This window comes from Schistocerca piceifrons, chromosome 1, assembly GCF_021461385.2.
Source record: "Schistocerca piceifrons isolate TAMUIC-IGC-003096 chromosome 1, iqSchPice1.1, whole genome shotgun sequence".
Lineage (NCBI taxonomy): Eukaryota > Metazoa > Arthropoda > Insecta > Orthoptera > Acrididae > Schistocerca > Schistocerca piceifrons.
In genome coordinates, this window is record NC_060138.1 from 549,376,414 (window position 1) to 549,394,225 (window position 17,812).

At 44.6% G+C, this 17,812-nt stretch overlaps 1 protein-coding gene across 1 annotated transcript in view; it reads right to left on the reverse strand.

The window, feature by feature from the left end:
* LOC124749497 (dipeptidyl peptidase 1-like) overlaps positions 1 to 12,470 on the reverse strand; it is a 44,485-nt gene extending 32,015 nt beyond the window's left edge. Inside the window, exons 1-3 of the mRNA XM_047248970.1 lie at positions 12,308 to 12,470; positions 3,403 to 3,554; positions 3,161 to 3,313 (exon numbers count right to left, since the gene is read on the reverse strand). Of these exons, the coding sequence (XP_047104926.1) occupies positions 3,161 to 3,313; positions 3,403 to 3,554; positions 12,308 to 12,470 (468 nt within the window). The remainder of the gene's footprint in view (positions 1 to 3,160; positions 3,314 to 3,402; positions 3,555 to 12,307) is intronic.
* Between the last annotated feature and the right edge of the window lie 5,342 nt (positions 12,471 to 17,812).

Genomic DNA, 17,812 nt, shown 5'->3' on the forward strand with positions numbered 1-17,812 from the left:
AGAGCACAAACCAACGGTATCCGCCGTGTGGTAAGATTCACCTGAACATCCCCCGTTGTCCTTTGACCTACTCTCTTCGTTCAGTACTCTATGGCTTGATCATACGTATGCGTATCTATCTATGATTTCAATACATGTGCTGTACGTCGTTTACCATTGTGCAACGTCAGTGAAGGCTGCTCTGAACTCAATATTGCAGTTTGCTTGATTCTAATTTCAGAATATGTTAATATTTTTGCTACTCCTTGTGACTTTCTTATTAGACTTCTACCTCTACATCTACATACATGCACCGAAAGCCACCGTACGGTGCGTGGCGGAGGGTACCCCGTACTACTACTAGTAATTTCTTTACCTGTTCCAAAAACGAACGAGGGAGAAACGACCATCTGTATAGCTCCGTATGAGGACTAATTTCTCGTATCTTATCTTCGCGAAATGTATGTTGGAGGCAACAGAATGATTCTCAGCCGCGCGGAGTGGCCGCGCGCTTCGAGGCGTCATGTCACGGATTGCGCGGCCCCTCCCGCTGGAGGTTCGAGTTCTCCCTCGGGCGTGGGTGTGTGTGTTGTTCTTAGCATAAATTAGTTTAAGTAGTGTGTAAGTCTATGGACCGATGGCCTCAGCAGTTTGGTCCCTTAGGAATTCACACACAATCGTTCTGAAGTCAGCTTCAAATGTCGGTCTCTAAATTTTCTCAATAGTTTTCCGCGATAAGAACGTTGTCTTCCAACCAGGGATTCCCATTTGAGTTCCCGAGGCTTCTCCGTAACACTTGCAAGACGTTCGAACCTACCGCTAACAAGTCTAGCAGCCCGCCTCTGAAATGCTGCGATGTCTCTCTTTAATCCGAGCTACTACGGACCCTATACACTCAAGTAGTATTCAATAATAGGTCGCACTAGCGTCCTATACGCGGTTTCTTTAACAGATGAGCCACACTTTCCTAAAATTCGCTCGATAAACCGAAACCGATCATTCTCCTACCCTACACAAGTCGTTATATGCTCCTTCCATTTCACATCGCTTTGCAACGTTACGCCCAGATATTTAAACAATTTGACTCTATCAAGCAGGACACTGCTAATGCTGTATCCGAACATTACAAGTTTGCTTTTCCTATTCATCCGTACTAACTTAAATTTTTCTACTTTGAGAACTAGCTTACTTGAGAACTAGCTTAACTTACATTTAGTACATTTAGAGCTAGCTGCCATTCATCGTAGCAGCTATATATTTGATCTAAGTCATTTTTATCCTCCTACAGTCACTCAGCTACGACACCTTCCCGTACACCACAGCGTCGTCAGTAAAAAATCGCAAATTGCTACCCATCCCGTCCGCCAGATCATTACGTGTATCAAAAATAATAGCGGTCCTATCACATTTCCCTGGGACTCTCTTGACAAACCCCTTGTTTCTAATGAACATTTACCTTCGAGGATAGCATACTGGGTTCTATTAGTTAAGAAGTCTTCGAGCCATTCACATATCTGCAAACCCATTCCATACGCTCGTATCTTCGTTAATAGACTGCTACGTGGCATCGTGTTAAATGCTTTTAGGAAATCTAGAAATATGGAATCTGCATGTTGCCCGTCATTCATAGTCCGCAGCATATCACGAGCAAAAAGGGCAAACTGAGCTGCGACATCTACCCAACTTTCACAATATCCGGCAAATCATTGATCCCTTACAAGTAAGAGCATTGCCCTACGTGGTCAAATTAATCAATCGATCATGTTATCAATTTAAGAACCCGGAGGCCGGGTAACATATACAGCGCTCGCAAACGGTCTATCCGATAACATATGCGGTTGGATAGAAAGTTTTCTAACAGACAGAGAGCATTATGACGCCCTGAATGGGGTGACTTCAACAGAAACAAGCGTAACTTCAGGTGTGCCTCAGGGCAGCGTAATAGGTCCGTTGCTTTTTACGATTTACGTAAACGATCTGGTTGATGGTATTGACAGCGCCATTAGACTGTTTGCCGATGATGCTGTAGTCTACAGGAAAGTAGTATCACACGAAAGTTGTGAACAAATCAATGTGGATTTGCAGAAAGTAAATACGTGGTGTAATGACTGGCAGTTATCTCTCAATATTAGTAAGCGTAACCTACTGCTGCGTATAACAAGGCGAAAATCCCCATTAATGTACGAGTACAAAATAAATGCCCAGTCTTTGGAAGCTGTAACATCCGTCAAGTATCTGGGTGTGACTGTTCGAAATGATCTCAAATGGAATGATCAGATTACACAAGTAACGGGCAAGGCGAACTCTAGATTGCGGTTTATTGGTAGAATCCTGAAGAGATGCAGTCCTTCAACAAAGGAAATAGCTTACAATACGTTAGTTCGTCCAGTCTTAGAGTATTGTTCGTCTGTATGGGACCCTTACCAGTTGGGTCCGATTCAAGAGATTGAGGAGGTCCAAAGAAGAGCGACAAGTGACTGGTACATTTAGCCACCGCGAGAGCGTTACAAGTCTCACAAAAAGTTTGAAGTGGGACACAGTTACAGATAGACGACGCGCTAAACGAAAGGGGCTGCTCACTAAATTCCGAAATCCGATCTTCGCCAAGGATGTAGAGCATATATTATTACCACCAAAGATCACGCAATGATCACCATTCAAAGGTAAGGGAAATAAGAGCTCGTACTGAGGCGTTCAGACAGTCGTTTTTCCCTTGCGCGATCCGCGAGTGAACAAAGGGGGGAGGGGGGGATATGACTTTGGCGCGAATTGTGCCCTCCGCCACACACCGCTTGGTGGCTAGCGGAGTATATATGTAGATATGTAGAAACTGAGATAAGCTCCTGTGATTTTCACCCTCTGGGGTTGCGAGAGCTGTGGAAGTCAGTGCGCTGAGAAAGTCGCACTCTGAAGAACAAAGCTTCTCTAATCCATGACAGCAATTATTGTTGATGACTTAACAATCTGAAACTCAGTTCGCAAAAGAATTAGTTAAATAAGGGTAGAACAGTCGCAATTAGTATATTTTTTTGAATCGCAAACTTGAAATTGTTTTAGCATGAGCCTGCGGCTGAATCCAGCAACGCGAGAAAAAGTTGCATTGAAACTTAGCTCTATCTTGCACATACGTGGAAGCTGTCTGTACGCTATAAAGCTAAGAAAGCCGTATGTGCCCACTCACCAGCTGCTTCTTTGCGGTGAAAGGATCCTCGTGGACCTTTCTGGCCACCGGCGAGTTCTTGACGCCGTAGTAGCAGGACCAGTGTCTCAGCGTGACGTCATGCGACCAGCCGTTGAACGTGCGGTCGCAAATGCTGGTCACGGTGCCGTTGTCCTAGGGACATCAAAAGCACCAGTCAGTGTACACCGTCGCCGCTGTAGCCAACTCCATGAGGTAAACGGGCGAACGCAAGCCAGGCTTACCGATGTGTAGTAGGAGAATGCGAAGTAGCTCCTGCCGTTGACGGTCACTTCAAAGCCCTGGTTGTATATCAACGTCCAGGTGCCCACGTTGCCGTACTGGTCCGTGGCCACGTTAGGGTACGACAGCTCCACTGTCACAGTCTGCACAGGTTCTTCACGCCAGACCGAAAGAGAAATACACAAATAAAACAGCTCTCCGAAACCACTGATAGTACAGCAACACAGGCGCTAATACGCAAGTTACAGCGGCCGACGTCAGTCTCAGTAAATCCCATTAAAATCTTTCCGGATGCACTACCGCGTCATTTTATGAAATAAAAATGCTAAAAACATTAAAATAACCGACGTTTTGGGAGTCCATGCGTGGAGGAAGGCCGCCGCCGCAAGTCAGAACTTCGGGTTACTGTAATGCTTATAGCATTTGAACTAGTCTCTAAGATGGAAATTCTCAAAAGAATGGATATTGATCAGGAATACTTTCGCTGTAAAGAGAATTTGTATAGGAATCAGACAGTGCAGGTAACTTTGATAACAGTCACCGACTTGGTTAACATCTGTAGAGAGGACCTACAAAGATGCATACTGTCACCTCTGTTATTCAATTTGCATCAGAGAGTATATTTCAGGAAGCCCTTGGTGGTATTAGAAAAAGGCATAAATGTTAAGGCAGTTTTCACAAACAACGTTCGCCATCCTAATGATATAGTACTGAAAGCTGATAATTTAGATGACATTCAGCATCTCATCAACATAGTCGGATATTACGACAATAATCTAGGCCTGAATACCTGAATATCAACACCAAAAAGATGGATTTTGTGATTGTCACAAGACATCCCGACTCCTTTACTAAAGCAAATCTGCGTTTCAGTGGCTCTGTAATACGAAGAGTAGACGAATTTGAGTACCTTCCAATGTGGCTCTGTAAAGACTGGAGATGTGACATGGAGATAAAACGTAGCATAGAGAACGTCCGTAATACTTTCATAAAATTAAAAAAAATCTTACAGGTACAAATTTAGGCTTACACTATAGAGTTCGGATTGTAAATGCTACATCTGGTCTATACGTCTACACGGGTCTGAAGGATGGACACTAAACATGCCAATACGAAAGAACATCGGAGCCTTTGAAATGTAGATTTACCGCAGGATGTTTAAAACACCGCAGACAGCTAGAACAACTGGCACCGAGGTATTACGACGAGCGAGAAATGTTAGCCACTTTAAAAGAAGAAAGTCTGTATATTTAGGACCTACCTACGAAACTCCAAATGTTTAGGCCTACTTCTACTAGTGATCATAGAAGGGAAGATCGAGAGCAAAAGAAGAAAATGACGAAGAAAAATATATTGATTAGCTAACACGAAGCAGTGTATACGACTACCAAGTGCAGATCAGCTGATACATACTGCAATTCATAGAATAAAGATGCATCGTGTGCTCGTCAGTATCCATTAAGGGATATCCAGAAAAAGGAGATGACGCGACAGTATTCCCAGAAAGATTTGAATGCAGTAATACTTGTTCCTTAAGGTTGAAAAGCAACATTCTCTTCGCGAAATATTCCAAAAGACCTTGAAATTTGTGAAAGGCGTAGGGGACCATCTAATATTTAGTTTCCTGAGATGTGTTTCATGAGCTAATAGTCTGCTCATCAAAATTTATTCTAGTCATAGGCCAAGATGGTTCCTTGAAAATTATTATTTATTCAATGCTGGCAAAGTCTTTGCCAAACAATGCAAACATGAACAAATTTTGAGGTGTTGCTAAGGTATTCGTGATGTATTTCTTGAAATGATTCTCTGACTATAAAGTAGTTAATGCTATTCAGCAATGAAGTTAAGGACTTTCAGGCTGAAGATTATGAGATGTAGGGCAACTGGTCTTTTACGTGACGACTAATTTTTAAACTCGGGTGAGCTTGTGATCTGCTTTCCGATGCAAATGTGTCAAATTCCATGTGTTCTTTACGTTAACTTCAGATTCAGTGCTTTAAGCGCACTAGAACTTGAGCCACTACAAGTAATATCCATTCTTTCAGTTCTTGGTGCCTAGTTCTCATCCTTGGGTCTCGAAATCTTGAGATGTGGAAGAAGTTGATGATTGGTTACAACGAGGCTCGATCTTAGACACGCATGCTCCAACAGGAAATACCACTTTTACAGTAATTCCGCTGTTATTCACTTAAATCGATGACTTCTAGTGATCAGTCAAATAAACAGTAGGGAACGAAAACACATCTTACTACATTTTTATTAAAAATAATTCTGTTTTTAAGCTTTATGTAATAGGCAGTTAAATTTTAGATACTTTACATCGCAACCTTTTTTTCTACTTGAGATCAGAGGTGGACCTTTTATAAACAGAATTTTGGGAAAATGGAATACTTCTCGTGTTTTCCTTAGTCTTACAAAATTTTTCATAAAAGCAGACTTGACAGCCATTATCAGCGATGTCGATAACTTCCATCTACTAATTTTTAGGTGAGATATATCATACTTTTGCATTATGGTCTCCTTAGTATATGGTGTATATCTTCACAGTGACTGTACGCGCATAGAAACAAGCAAGTCTTTCGACAACTGCTGCAATTGGAAGTTTCTTCCTGTTTATTCGAACAATACGGTTGCACATGTGGTGTCACCGCCAGACACCACACTTGCTAGGTGGTAGTTTAAATCGGCCGCGGTCCATGTAGTACATGTCGGACCCGCGTGTCGCCACTGTGATCGCAGACCTAGCGCCACCACCAAGGCAGGTCTCGTGATACGAGAGTGGACTCGACCCCAGTTGTACGAGAACCAAGCTACCGCCCAGTTGTACGCGAACCTAGCTATCGCCCAGTTGTACGAGAACCTAGCTACCGCCCAGTTGTACGAGAACCAAGCTACCGCCCAGTTGTACGCGAACCTAGCTATCGCCCAGTTGTACGAAGCCTTTCTCTCTCATTAGCCGAGAGACAGAATAGCCATCAGCAGTTAATGGCTACGAACTAACAAGGAGCCATTTGTATTAGTGCCTATAGCTTACGAGTATTCAAGAGAGATGTATTCCAAGGAATTATTAAAAGTTAAGTAAAAAGCATCTACATACTTTTCTTCTTATTCATTCATAAGTTTTTATGTTCCAGACTTCACGCCCGTATGCTTATGGCCGTTCGTGCACTATCGGCCACAGCGTTAGTTTAGCATTCCTTTTCAGCAATCCACATCACGGTGTCGGTCCAGCTACCGACACTACAATTATTGGCGACGAGGATGGGATAAGTGAACTTTTTCTGATTGCTTACATTTAATTGTGTCATGGCTTCGCCACATTCTCCAGATGTACTGTCCGAATTTTATCGCTTGCAGAATCAGCAGACGCAGGCGTTACTGGATGCCCTTGGACAGCTCGTCCAGGGTCAACGTGCGCTGCACACCGATGCGGCCGCAGCCGCTTCACCGCTACCGCAGCCACAACCTGCCGTTGCACCGCCTTTTAGGCACTACGACCCGACCCAAGAGACCTGGCAAGAGTGGTCCCGCCAGTTTGCCTTCCACCTCGCTGCCTACAGAATTCAAGGTAATGAGCGGCAGCCGTTTTTGCTTTCTTGTGTCGGTGTGTCCACATACCGTGTGATAGTGAAATTGTTTCCCCGACGAGACGTAGCAACTCTGTCCTACGAGGAAATTTTGTCTGCATTAGATGCCTATTTCAAAGAAACAGTTAATGTGGTTGCAAAACGGTATTCGTTCTTTCGTACAAAACGTACGGCCGGTCAAACTAATAGGGAGTGGGTAGCAACATTGCAAGGACTTACTAGGGACTGTGCCTTTGAATGTGACTGTGGTCTTTCTTATTCCGATACAATGGTGCGGGATGCAATTGCACAGAACGTTTCTGATGTTCGCATACGGGAGCAAATTTTGAAACTAGTTAATCCCTCCCTTCAACAAGTGATAGACATATTGGATAGACAGGACACACTTGACTGTGCTCAGGAATCTTTTGAAACTTCGCCAGCTGTGTGTAACATTAACCGGCCCGCCGGGCGCGCTCGCGCAACGCGGCCCGGTCAACTGCCCTCGCGGCCGTCCGCACAGCTGACGCCGCGCGCAAAGCCACGTGTGCCGCGCCTGCCCACAAATGCAGTGAAATCATGCCCGCGGTGTGCTATTAGACATTCGCGTGAACATTGCCCGTCACGCCAAGCTATTTGCTTTTTCTGCAATACGAAAGGACATGTTCAAAGTGTTTGCCAGAAAAAGCTCAGATCCGACAATCCCGATCATTCCAGGCCCTTTGCTTCGCGCCGGAATCGAACCAAGGACACTCAGGCTCGTGGACCTTCGCCTATGGACATTCATGTCGTTCATTCCACTTCGTCCAGTGACACTTTCTCTAACTGTAACTGTGTTCGTCCCACAAAAACTGTGCGTCGACGTCGCCGGAAATCACGTCAATTAGCAAGTGATTCTGTACCAGTGTCTGTTCCAATTGCACAAAACAGTCGCTCTTGTCGTCGGCAGGACAATAAACTTTTTGTGGACTTAGACTTTGAAGGCCAAGTGATACCATTCCAGCTCGATACTGGAGCTGCAGTTTCATTGCTCAATCATGACACATACAACCAACTGGGCAAACCTCCGTTGCGTTCCGCAAATGTTAAGCTAACTACATATTCCGGACAGACAATTCCTGTGTTAGGACAGTGCAGCCTTCTTGCAACATACAAGGGACAAACAAAACTTGTGTCATTTTACGTTCTTCGTTCTTCTTCTGCAGTGAACTTGTTTGGTCTCGATTTATTTAAGTTGTTTAACATGTCTATTGTAAATCAGGTCCTATCAGTGAATCAGACTGTGCCTACAGACAGTGTTTCTCGGCTCTGTGACGAATTTGCAGACATTTTTGCACCGGGCTTAGGTTGCGCTAAAAACTATGAAGCACATTTAGAACTGAAGGTAAACGCGCAACCGAAATTTTTCAGGGCGCGCAATGTTCCCCACGCATTGCGTGATGAGGTCGCAAGAACGTTACACGATCTCGAATCACAGGGTGTAATTGAACGTGTGCAAGCTTCTCTCTGGGCCTCACCCTTAGTCATTTTGCCGAAACCTTCCGGAAAATTGAGACTTTGCGTGGACTTCAAGGCCACAGTGAATCCACAGCTAGTGACTGCTACTTTTCCTTTGCCCCGCCCGGAAGATCTTTTTGCTAAACTGTGCCCGGGAAAATATTTTTCAAAGTTGGACCTAGCCGATGCGTACTTGCAAATACCGGTGGACGACGCATCCCAGCGCGTATTGGTGGTTAACACGCATCTTGGATTGTACCGCTTCAAAAGACTGCCATTCGGGTGTGCATCCGCCCCTGCCTTGTTTCAGCAATATTTACAAACTATTTGTGCGTCGGTCCCTACTGCAGCAAACTATCTGGACGATATAGTGATCTCCGGACAGACAGAAGAAGATCATCTTGCGAATTTACGAACATTATTTCAGGTCTTGCGGCAAAATGGTCTTCGCTTGAGGAAGGACAAATGTGTGTTTTTTGCTCGTGACTTACCATACCTGGGACATGTCATTAATGCCCAGGGCATACATCCAAGTCCAGAGCACCTCCGTGCCATACACGATTTGCCTTCTCCTCAAAATCTGAAACAGCTACAGAGTGTGTTGGGTAAAATTAACTATTATCATAAATATGTGCGCAATGCCTCTTCCATTTCAGCTCCGCTTCATCGCTTACGCCGTAAAGGTGTTCCGTTCGTCTGGACGACGGAATGTGAACGCGCCTTTCGCCAGTTGAAATCGGCGTTGCTTTCTAATACTTGCCTTACGCCATTCGATCCCCAGAAACCCATTTTGTTGATGGTAGATGCATCAGATTTCGGGATCGGTGCTGTGCTTGCGCACAAAGTTGGCTCCCATGATCGCCCTATTGCCTTTGCGTCCAAATTGCTCTCGTCTGCGCAAAGAAATTATTCACCGATAGAGAAAGAAGCTTTGGCTCTCGTGTTTGGTGTTACTAAGTTCCATGATTTCTTGTATGGTCGTCACTTTACCATCATCACAGACCACAAACCTTTGACATCGCTTTTTCATCCGACCAAGCCTGTACCTCCGCGTACAGCGCAGAAATTCATTCGCTGGTCTATTTTCCTCTCGCAGTACCGCTACGATATCTTGTATCGGTCCACTGCTAAGCACGGAAACGCCGATGCGTTGTCCCGTTTGCCTGTTGCTGAGGATAAAGCATTCGATTCTTCCGAACTTGCTTGCATGTTCATTGATTCGGAAACCGATGAAGTGGTCGAATCGTTTCCGATTGATTTTCGTCGTGTCGCTACAGCCACAGCTGCTGACCCTGTTCTTGCTACTGTTTTGCGTTTTGTTGCTACGCAATGGCCTTTGTCAAAGTCTCAGATCGAGGATCCGTTGGTTCGCCGATTTTTTGCTCACAAGGAGAGACTTTTTGTTCGACGTGGTGTTTTGTTGTTGCGTTCTGATAATGATCAGTCCAGAGTCGTGGTCCCACGTTCGTTACAGTCCTCTGTTTTACGGCTTCTTCACCAAGGACATTGGGGTATAGTGCGAACGAAACAACTTGCTCGTCAGCACTGTACTTGGTTCGGAATCGATGCTGCGATTACGAATATGTGTTCTTCGTGCCCGGCGTGTGCCGAACAACAGTCCGCACCGCCGCGGAAAGTCTTTGCGTGGCCAAAAGCCACTTCCCCTTGGCAACGCTTGCACATTGATTTTGCTGGTCCATTCTGGAATGCTCGATGGTTGGTTCTGGTCGACGCCTTCAGCAATTTTCCTTTTGTTGTCCGGATGTCTTCCACGACGTCCTCCGCCACCATCCAAGCGTTGTCTGCTATCTTTTGCATTGAAGGTCTTCCGCAGACTATTGTTTCCGACAATGGCCCACAATTCATGTCCGCAGAATTCCAGTCTTTCTGCCAGGCCAATGGTATTCAACATCTGACATCCGCGCCGTTTTCGCCTCAGTCCAACGGTGCCGCTGAACGGTTGGTCCGGACTTTCAAGTCACAGATGTTGAAATTGAAAGAGTCGCATTCTCGGGAGGACGCATTGTTGCTCTTTTTGTCTTCGTATCGCTCTCAGCCCCGAGATGGTCGCTCGCCGGCTGAGTTGCTCCACGGTCGTCCTCATCGCACCTTGATGTCTTTGCTGCATCCGCCGCATCAGGTTCCTGTGCAGCGGCAGACTCCTGCTTTTGCTCCAGGCGACGTTGTATTTTATCGCAACTATCGAGGTTCACGGCGTTGGCTCGCAGGGCGCATTCTTCGCTGCCTCGGCCGCGCGATGTATTTGGTTTTGGGGGCCTCTGGTGAGGTGCGTCGGCATCTCAATCAGCTGCGCCTCTGTCGTCGCTCGGGTTCTGCCGCTCCCCGTCTGCTTTCAGCGACGGTGCCGTCCGGTCAGCGCCCTGGGGACCCATCTACTGGCTCGCCTCATCCCCAGGTGTTACCGACGATGCCTTCCATTTTGCCCCATGGCGACGCGCCGCCGCCGCCGCAGCAGCAGCAGCAGCAGCAGCCGCCGCCGCCGCCGACCGCATTCGACGCTTCGTTGCAGCCGCCAAGCGCCTCCCAGGGTCACGCGCCGCCGATCGCTTCCCGTGACCAGCTGTCCTCCGCCATGGAACGCCCGCCCGCTCCGGACCACATGACGTCATCGCGCGTCGGCTACCCCGACGCCATGGACATCGACCCTTCGGTCCCTCATGTCTCTTTACGGGCGCATACACCGCATGTTGACGTGCACCCTGGACTAGTTTTGCAGGCGTTTCCTAGCTCCCCTCGGACCGGATGGCCGGGTGCGGGTGGCACAGCCTCGCCTGTTGTTAGGCTCCCCACCTCATCGCATACGTCAACATGTGGTCCTCCCCACGGCGGGCGGAAGCCTTATTACACGACCGTTCGCCGATTTGCGGGGGAGGAATGTGGTGTCACCGCCAGACACCACACTTGCTAGGTGGTAGTTTAAATCGGCCGCGGTCCATGTAGTACATGTCGGACCCGCGTGTCGCCACTGTGATCGCAGACCTAGCGCCACCACCAAGGCAGGTCTCGTGATACGAGAGTGGACTCGACCCCAGTTGTACGAGAACCAAGCTACCGCCCAGTTGTACGCGAACCTAGCTATCGCCCAGTTGTACGAGAACCTAGCTACCGCCCAGTTGTACGAGAACCAAGCTACCGCCCAGTTGTACGCGAACCTAGCTATCGCCCAGTTGTACGAAGCCTTTCTCTCTCATTAGCCGAGAGACAGAATAGCCATCAGCAGTTAATGGCTACGAACTAACAAGGAGCCATTTGTATCAGTGCCTATAGCTTACGAGTATTCAAGAGAGATGTATTCCAAGGAATTATTAAAAGTTAAGTAAAAAGCATCTACATACTTTTCTTCTTATTCATTCATAAGTTTTTATGTTCCAGACTTCACGCCCGTATGCTTATGGCCGTTCGTGCACTATCGGCCACAGCGTTAGTTTAGCATTCCTTTTCAGCAATCCACATCACGGTGTCGGTCCAGCTACCGACACTACAGCACATAGCAACATTAAATATCTTTTTGAAAAGGAGACAGTTGGTGATTACACAGAAGACTTTAACTATCGTCCATAAATTACATATTTTTCAGAAATGAATATAGAAGCTGTCAACATTTCTGAAATTTTGCGATCCTCAGTAAAACAGATCTGTTTCTTTCTGCACTTACATTTTTTGGTTGTCCTTGATATTGTTACAAACGTGTTACTCGTTACTGTATAAAGTGGTCCACTAAAGAACAAAATCTTTCTTGAAAGTTAGGAACTGTAACTGACACCATGCTGCTGACATTAATTTATGTATAAGCCAGGAGTCCCTGTTTGAATAAGTTACTCACCGAACGAGTCGCAAGTGGCGCTGTTGTCGAGGTTTCTTTCACCTTCGTGGAACGTCCAGCTACCCTGCACGTCGCTGTATAGACAGTTGGCAGGCGTGTCAGCCGTGGCGCTCGCCAAAAGCAGAGCTGCCACTACCAGCGAAGTTCTCAGGTACCCTAACATGGCTGCTGTATCTCCTGTCAAAAAATTAATACCATCAACATCCATACAGTTTCGCACAATTAGGCGCAGAAGTCCTACTCCCATACAGCCCCGGATCTACGATATTTCTGAAGTGGGACAAAAACTTGATAGTGGCGCCCCCTCGCCCCTCAAGGGTTTGAGAAAGGGCATCAAAAATTTAAAAAAAATCGATTTTTCTGAATATGTCCATTTTGTAGCGCACATCTTTCTGAAGAGTTTGATATATAAAACATATATGTTCCAGTCTTAAGTGTGCCAAAGCGCAGCACCACACTCTTCACACAGCATTTTTCTATCGCACGTCACTGTATTTTGCTCTGTGCAATTCAAACGTTTATATTTTATAGTGGAAGCCATCAATCCTATATTCAGGACATTCGAAATTAAAATGTTCTGTGGTGCCTCTCCTGCTCCCAGTCGGCCAGTTTGACATCCCACTCCCCTTAAAGAATACTCACAATTAATAGTGTGTGGGATTAACTCACCCACACCAGTTACGTCTGCCGTAGCTGCAGAAACTGATTATCTTTTTATAATAATACTTAACTCCTCTTTCAGTAAGTGTCAGCAGTCTACTAATCTGATATGAATGCTGGATAATAGCATAATCTATCTAGTCATCCAAGGAAAAATATCGAGATGTCTGAGGGGAAGAAGAAATAACAAATACAGAGAAGGTCATAGGAAGGTTTGGAGGGGGGGGGGGAGGGGGGAGGGATAGTGATTTTTCGGGCTCGGGTTGCGGGGGGGGGGGGGGGGGGAGAAAATACAAAGGGGAGACTGACTCGTGCTGCAGTGGATAGGATATGATTTGCGTTTATTTGACTCGTCTATCACGAAAAGCATACTGTGCCACATTAGTTTCCGTAACTGGCGGTCGTTTTAGTAACGGTTGCGGCTACAGTGATAATAGGAAATTGTTTAATTTGTCCAGTGAAATAGATGGGGAATAAAATAGTTTCCAATTATTCACAGTAAAGTAACACTTGCCTTACATTGTCGCACCGAATGTTCATACAACAAAATCTTTTGTGTAACTGCTATAGAGGATCTTGGTCTGAACACAGACCACTGTCTGCTACATTAGATGGTGCTACCGGAGACGTATATAGGCAGTACAACGGCTGCCTGGTAGTTAATATAGCCTTACGAAATTAGAGACTCTACATTTCCTGCAGGTAGATCCTTTGTTTTGAGGTTGAGTGAATGCTACCCGTCTCTGTTATAACATCAGAAATCGATCCCAGATCCTCCTTGTTGACGTCGATCACCACGATCTCTCGGTTACAGAGGTAACTTTCATTTTCACATACTTGCATTTTATTGTAAACTTTCTTAACCCTTTAAGATCCATTGGCTACAGCTAAGTTCATAATTTTCGCTGTGACAGCTGCAACAGAGATACACTGATGAGCCAAAAAATTATGATCAGCAGTTTACCTTATTTGGCTGCCTTTGAAACGAAATACATAACTGATTCTGTGTGTCAGGCATACCACAGTTTTCTGGTAGGTTTTGTAGGTATGTGACATTAGATGTCCTTGCAAAGATCATGTAATTCGCGTAAATAATGTACACTGATTTTCGTACGCGGTGATGGCTCCCGATAGCGATCCAGATGAGTTCCACAGGATTTGCATCGGACGAATTTGGTGGTCGAGACATCAACGTGAGTTCACTATAACGCTCCTCAAACCACTGTAGCACGGTTCTGACTCCGAGACACGGACAATTATACTGCTGAAAGATAACATCACCTTCGGGGGAGAATCAATCGCGAACGCAGCTGTCAGCTACCACAGGTCCCACGCAAACGCAGGAGAATGTTCCCATAGCATAATACTGTACTCGCCAGCCTGCGTCCATGCCGCGCTGCACATTTCTCAGGAGAATGTTCCCATAGCATAATACTGTACTCGCCAGCCTGCGTCCATGCCGCGCTGCACATTTCTAGCCGCCGTTCGCCTCGTTCAAATGGTTCAAATGGCTCTGAGCACTATGGGACTTAGCTGCTGAGGTCATCAGTCCCCTAGAACTTAGAACTACTTAAACCTAACTAACCTAAGGACGTCACACACATCCATGTCCGAGGCAGGATTCGAACCTGCGACCGTAGCGATCGCGCGGTTCCAGACTGTAGCGCCTAGAACCGCTCGGCCACTCCAGCCAGCCGTTCGTCTCGATGACGGCGTTTGCGGAGACGACCATCGACCTAGTGTAGCAAAAATTTGATTCACACCAAGAGCCGACACATTGATCGATTGTCGAATCCCAACGGTCCCGTACTCACTGCAATCGTAACTGACGATGTCGTTGAGTCTCAATGTGAACACATAGATGTGATCTGCTGCGGAGCTCCATGTTCAAGAATGTACGATGAACGGTGTGAACCGAAACACTTGAGTGTGCACAAAAGGCACAGATGCCACAGACCACCATCTATCCTACTCAGCAGAGCGGACAAGCCTCCGAATCCTACGTTCTGTGAATGATCGTGGACGTACAACCATTTAGAACCTAGTGGTCGTTTCACTATCTTTCTATCTCTTTCTGTAGATACTTACGATAGTAGCACGTGAACATTCGACCAGCTTCGCCGTTTTAGAAATACTCGTTCACAGGTTCAGAATAATAATAATAAGCCCCTTGTCAAAATCGCGCAGCTCAACGAATTTCCCCATTTGCAACCCACATCTTCGGTAGGGTGATCCCCCATCCGTGTCTGCTCCGCTCCGCTTACACACTTTCGTTACCGCGTCACTTGCCCGCAGCGCTACCAGGTGGCATCCAACGTCACTGTGGGCAGTGGGCAATGGTCATAATGTTTTGGCTCATCAGTGTATTTTTCCCCAATGGGAATCTGAGGTGTACTTTTATGAATGTTCAACCTTTTTACCATGTGCATGTGCCGCCAGCTGTTTGGCATGACTGAAACTATCAGAAGTCATTGTAACAGTGAGCAATAGCCCATGACCACCAGGATAGACGACTATGGTTGGCTGACTGTATTCCACCGTATAACTGAATAGTGTTATTGTTAATTTGCATGGTAATTATTGAATGATCATTTTTTTATTACAATAGGGAATATTTCACAATTAGTTATTTTAGTCCACAAAATGAAGCCTAGTATACAAAGTATATTTCGAAAACAGATACATAATTCTGTATAAATCTTGCGTTTAAAATCGTTTTAAACAAATCACCTCAGAGCCTTACCACATAAAGAAAATTTTTTATTCCTCCACAAAAATTCGGGTCTGAAAGTATTAACTAACAGTTTGAAAAAAATTCCTAATACGTAACCCCAAAATAGTAAGCACACTCAAAAAGTTCGTTTCATACATTAAATTATTGTTCAGTTACAATAAGCTACAAGGGGAACCTTCAGAGGTGAAAAAAACTGTCCTTTCCGGAAAGCAAATAGTTAAACTACTTATGATAACTGAGAGAGGAATGAAAAGACATAGAATAATTTCTCCAGAGCCGGGGACAGAGTGTTAAGGTGCACAGCTTTTACAAAGTAGCACATGCACAAAAAACTGTGGAATGTTACTTAATACCAACTAAAAAATTATTCGACATAAATTAATATAATGCAGATATTTAACTAGCTTGTCATTAAAATGCATGGAAACTCCAAAATAATTTATTCATAAAAAGACTCGCGCTTCGTCTCAACAGTTGTCTAGGAACGTAAAATATTTGACACGTAACCATAATCAGTAAATCTGACGTCTTACTGTGTCGTGAACTCAAATGACAATTAAGAACCTAATCTCATTGTCAACATGATAGGTAAACGTTTAGCAGACGAACACAGTGCTCAGTAAGAAACTGAAACAACGATTTTTTACAAGTATATTCGGCTTGGCTTCAAACAATTTCGCAAGATTTCTCGGTGCAAATATATACTCCAATAAATTAGACACATTCTCTTCAATTTTGAATGAGGTGGCACGTGAAAATCCATGATAATTCTGATAGCCGTATTTCCGGATTAGCGTAACATATATTATAAAAATTACAATATCAAAATTGTTCTTCGCTGTTCCTAATTTACAGTTGGCACTGAGAAATTATGGTGTGTATTTCGCTAGAAGCTCTACATACTATTTGAAGGCGTTTTCATAGCCAGGAGATAATTTATCGGTCTATGTCCAGAAAGACAAGAGGGGGATAGTTTCCTGATAACTATAGCCTTTGAGACTTGTCTGTAATGTCTTATAGTGGGAAGACACCTGTTTACTGCAGCCAAGCCGTCTACTGGAGACATTAGAGGGAATCTATATTCATCACAATGATCAAACATTAAGAACTTGCTTATTAGCTTCTTCTACTGAAAACTGTCACAGGAGCATTACACCATGTCGCTAAAGAGATAATGTGTACCAATGAGAGACAGATTAAACAAAGAGCTTGCCTACAGATTTCTCAAGAGACAATACAGTCGAAATTGTTTAATCATTTATGGCTATACGTAATATTTTCAAACGGTGCAACAATATTTATGTTTCTAATTACGATTTTACCAAAGCCTCAATTTCGGTCACAGTCGATTAATAGATTTTCACAATTGGGCTAGAATTAGTGTTTACGAGACTACGAGCGAAAGTAATTGACTATGATAATGAATGTAAACTAGACCAGGACGTGCATGAGGATGTACTGAATAACTTACCGCACAGAAATTATCGGTGACCAACAAACCAGAGACCACAAAGCCTTTTATATATGATGACGGGCGACCTCTGCACCCAATTGACTGCTATCTTTCACACAGTGCCGTTTCAGATATGAAGCGCAATTTGGCTGATATTCCGTCTGTTGTACAACGAACTGATTAATCGTTATATATAATTTATTACGAGACATTATATGTGACCTTCAACCATAGGAATGCTCATTACTCGTACGTTCGTACGACATTATCTGGTTTACAACTCTTTACATTATTCATACACAAAAGATTTTGACAATAGTGACAGAGAATTTATTCATTGTCTACAGATATGACACTATTTCTTAGGATTTGTAATATCACGTGTAACTAATTTACAGCTTACGTCTCTAAAACAGTGCAATTTGTTGTTTTCCTATCTTCTATCGCACTAGTACTACACTGGTTTCCTTGAAGAAAATCAGCAACTTGAAACAACTTGAAGCAAAATAAACGCCTTGAAACAAAATGGGAAAAAAAGGCATGGACGATAAATGTGTTCCTATGATAACCTTTTTTTTTAAGTCGTCAGTCCTATGACTGATTTGATACTATCTTTGTCTTCCTATTGTTTTCCATTTGTCTCTGCATAAATACTGCA